Genomic DNA, 3,948 nt, shown 5'->3' with positions numbered 1-3,948 from the left:
TTTAAAATTGTACAAGTACTTGTTAACATTTATATCTAAATACAACAACTTATTAAATTTTAAGTACTTATAACAAATTCTAATTACATAAGAATTTATTATATGAAATTTTAAATAAGTTATTTTTATCCAAACAATCTCTAATATATTGCAGTAATCTAAAAATATCTAAGAGAAACTTATATTAACATGATTTTTCTAAATAAAAAAAATAGACTCACATGAACTCCTATAATTAAATGCAAATAATTATTTTGTGTAAAAATATTTTATGAATTATTATTTAAAGGAAACATTCGTAAGGATAATTTTAACTTTTTATCTAATGTAATTTTTTATTTATTATATCTATTTATTAATTAAATTAATTTCTCTATATTAAAAATGTATAATTATTTTATGTGAAAGTATTTTTCAAATATTATACATTTTAATTATAAATAATAAATATTTACCTTGTAAATTAAACATATTAAAATACTAATCGTTAATTTAAATTACCTCAATCGTATGCCGCTAAAGAAAAAGGCAAATCCCAACACCGAGAAAGAATTAAAACAAACATTTTTTTTATTAAAAATTAAATATTATTAGCGTACCCATATTGTAATAATTTAGTTGCACTGTGAATATAATATATAAATACGATAAGTTGATTTAGTATATATACCTTTTTTTATTTTTTTACAATTTTATTTATATAACAAATTTTAAACTACCTTCTCTCATTATCTCTTTTTCATTATTTTTTATTTTTATTTTTATTGTAAATTTCTGACTAATTAACAATATTTTTTTGTCCCACTAGTTTAAGATAAAATGCTTGCATTGGGCAAGTAAAACAGTGAGAAAAGGAGAAAAGTGAAAGACAGTGACTGTATATATAGACCACATAGATCTTGACGAGTGATTTCCTGCAAGGTTTCATTTTCTTCTTAAACACGTGACAAAGGAGCTTATTGATAATGATGATAATGAAGTTTTAACAAAAAACTGCACTTGTGTTTGGGTGATAGAATTATATTATTGAGCGGAAAGTGGATGGATGGATGGATTAGTGGGTGGCGGTGGTAGTAGGCATGAGAAGAGGAACATGAGGATATCCGAGGGGGCAGAAGACAACCCTGTAGTTAGAACCGGCGGGGCAAGTGAAGGTACTTGTAGGGTCATCCTGAGGGTAACTATAAGCATCACGGCACCTATCCTTGAAGAAACGGGAGTAGTTAGTGGCCGTGCAGCTACCCTGCCCATTGGTGCAGCAATACTCGTTCGTCTTGAAAACAGTGCAAGGGTTGTTGCACCCTCCGGGGGCCCTTAATGGGCCTGGGCACTGCCCATTAATGTCCGCCGTGCAACTGATTTTGTGGCAGGCCCCGTTCACTGGGTAGAAGTCCATCGGAATGTTGAACCCGTCCACCAGGGAAATGTCGTAGAAGTCCAGGTTGTTGAACTGGTTCAGAGCGAACTCCGCCAGCGTGTTCGGAGGGACGCCCCACCCGCTGCACTCCAGTCCGCCGCTGCAGTCGCCCGTCTCGCACCGCCCGCGCCCGCTGCCGTCGAAGTTGCACCCGGTGCGGCCCCAGATGCGGGCCATGGCGGTGCCCGGGTTCACCCAGAGGTTCCACGTCTGCCCGCGGTCCAACCGCCGTCCTCCGCCGGGGCTCGCCGCCGCCCACACCGTGTAGGGGCAGTTGTTGACGATCTCGAAGTTTGCGGCGTGGGATGTGGCGGCCAGAGATAGGGCGAGGGTGAGGAGGGAGAAGAGTACTGTTGTTTGAGCCATTTTGTATTCTTGTAACTTGTGTGATTTGGAAGGTTGCTAATTGGTGCTTATATAGAGTTTTATGGTGTAGATGCAATGAGAGAGGGCAGCTACAGATTTTTTAGTAGTTATCTGTGGAAAAGTAGTGCTTTTGCTTTAATCATTCTTTCCAGGCGGCTACACGTCTTGATCAAGATCATGTTTATACAGATTCAGTGTTAGGATTTGTATAATATTATTTAATTTCATGTGTGATTTTTTTTTTTTAAATTTTAAGTGGTGGAAGATCTTAATGTACGTAAGACTGTCGTTAAACATTGTACTACAAGAGGGGAGACATTAGTGGAAAAGCTGTTTTCGTGTAAGAGTAAAACTAACTAGTTGAACGAATTAAACATTTTTTTTTTCACGTAAAATTTAGAAAAATAAAAATATTTCAAATAATAAGAGATATGTGTATAATTAATTCAAATAGATAAATAAGAAACTTAACTTAGAAGGAAAAGGTAAATTTGAAAAAGAAATGGAAATAATTAATTTCAAAATAAAAATACTTGTTTGATATAAATAAATAAATAATGTTGGGTCAACTAGCACAGTTGCATATTCCATTATTGCAATAAAATAGAGGCGGCTGGATCTAACTAAGGCTTGACGGTATGCAACAGTGTCAGAATACTTATGGATCTCACTTGTTTTTAATCACTAAAAACAACTTTTTTCTTTTAATTTTATTTCTTGAAAAATAGAATGGTTCGCTGCCATTAGAGGGTCTGAGAAGACTTTGAAGTAATCTAAATGAATGGTTCTTGATCTGTCGTACATTATGACAAAATGTGTAAGATGTAAGGACATCTTTAATGAGTTGTTTCATATATTGAAAAAAAAAAAAAAAGTTTTTAATTTGTCATGTGAGCATTAAATAACTCAAATACAAATTTACTCTAATAATAAAAAATTTTAAGAAATTTAATTTTTAGAATTTTTTTCTAATCACTTGTGAATCAAAATTAAATTTTTATTAAAAAAGATAATTGTATTACAATGAAAGAAAATAAATTATGAAAAAAAATATACAATAAGTAGATATTAAAAATAAAATAAAATAATAGTAAATACATAAATATTATACGAAATTAATTTTCATCATTATTATTTTCGAAACGTTCTCAAATATGTTCAATAAAATTTACTTGAAATCTGATAAGAAATGGTTGCTTGAAAAAATAACCCTATCTCTTCTTTAAATAACTCATATTGCCACGTCAAAGTTATTCAATAACAAAAAATTGAGACTTGAGTTATTTGATGAAACAAGCAACTTCTGTTGAAGTTTCTCGTGTCCATACTGCCCTTTGTCATTTGTCAAGTCCATCACGTTCACGGAGGATCTTGTTTCGTGTTCGGCTGAGAGGTTATCTATTATCTAACCTTGGAGAGACGTTTTAGGTGGAAAAGGAAAATTTGGAAATCACACACGTGTTATACGCAATCTAACTTTTATTCGTCTACATGAGTTTATGTTATATTCAATTACTGTAATAGATAAAAATTATATATTTTAAGGTTTAAATATATTTAAACTATTTTGAATTAGGTCGATTTTTAAATTATTATTTTTTAATTTTTTTTTGTTTAAATTACTTGATTAATATTTTTTTTTTAAATTAGTACTTGACGTTAGTTGTGGCAAACAGACTGTCACGTTATCGTCCAACGTTGTATGTCATGTTAGCACACAATGTCCATCTCATTTTTCACGTTTGAGACTTAATAAGAAACTGAAAGAGGGGTCTGAGAACAAATTGAAAAAACCTTAAAAGAAGAAGAAGAACTCTCTCGTGGGTGAAGAAAAAGAACTCTCTCGTGGGTTAAGAAACTGAAAGAGGGGTCTGAGTACGTTTGACTCGACCAAATTGAGGAACTTCTATATCAAATTCATCATCTAATCCAGCAGCCCTCTCCTCCTCTGAATCATCCAACCGAACATTCCTCACAGAGTCATCATCACTGTTACATAAATTGTCCCCAACAACACCTTCATTGCCACCATCACAAACTGCAAACATTTTCACTTCCACATTGTTAGTAATTGCAAAGTTTGTCATGTCTAATGCAACACTATCACAATTAATCTCTTTGAAATCAGAAGGACCAAATTTCCATCATAGCCTAACAAAATGTTC

At 32.8% G+C, this 3,948-nt stretch overlaps 1 protein-coding gene across 1 annotated transcript; it reads right to left on the bottom strand.

Moving 5' to 3' along the window:
- Window positions 1-899: 899 nt before the first annotated feature.
- Window positions 900-1,826, bottom strand: LOC109800556 (thaumatin-like protein 1). Its single transcript, XM_083066265.1, has one exon. It carries the CDS (start codon window positions 1,781-1,783, stop codon window positions 1,055-1,057), a length of 729 nt encoding a protein of 242 aa, XP_082922391.1. The 5' UTR covers window positions 1,784-1,826; the 3' UTR covers window positions 900-1,054.
- Between the last annotated feature and the right edge of the window lie 2,122 nt (window positions 1,827-3,948).

The sequence above is a fragment of the Cajanus cajan genome, chromosome 11, assembly GCF_000230855.2.
Source record: "Cajanus cajan strain Asha chromosome 11, NIPB_CcT2T_4, whole genome shotgun sequence".
NCBI lineage: Eukaryota > Viridiplantae > Streptophyta > Magnoliopsida > Fabales > Fabaceae > Cajanus > Cajanus cajan.
Note: the sequence above shows the minus strand (reverse complement) of the source record. Positions and strands in the feature narration are given on the sequence as shown.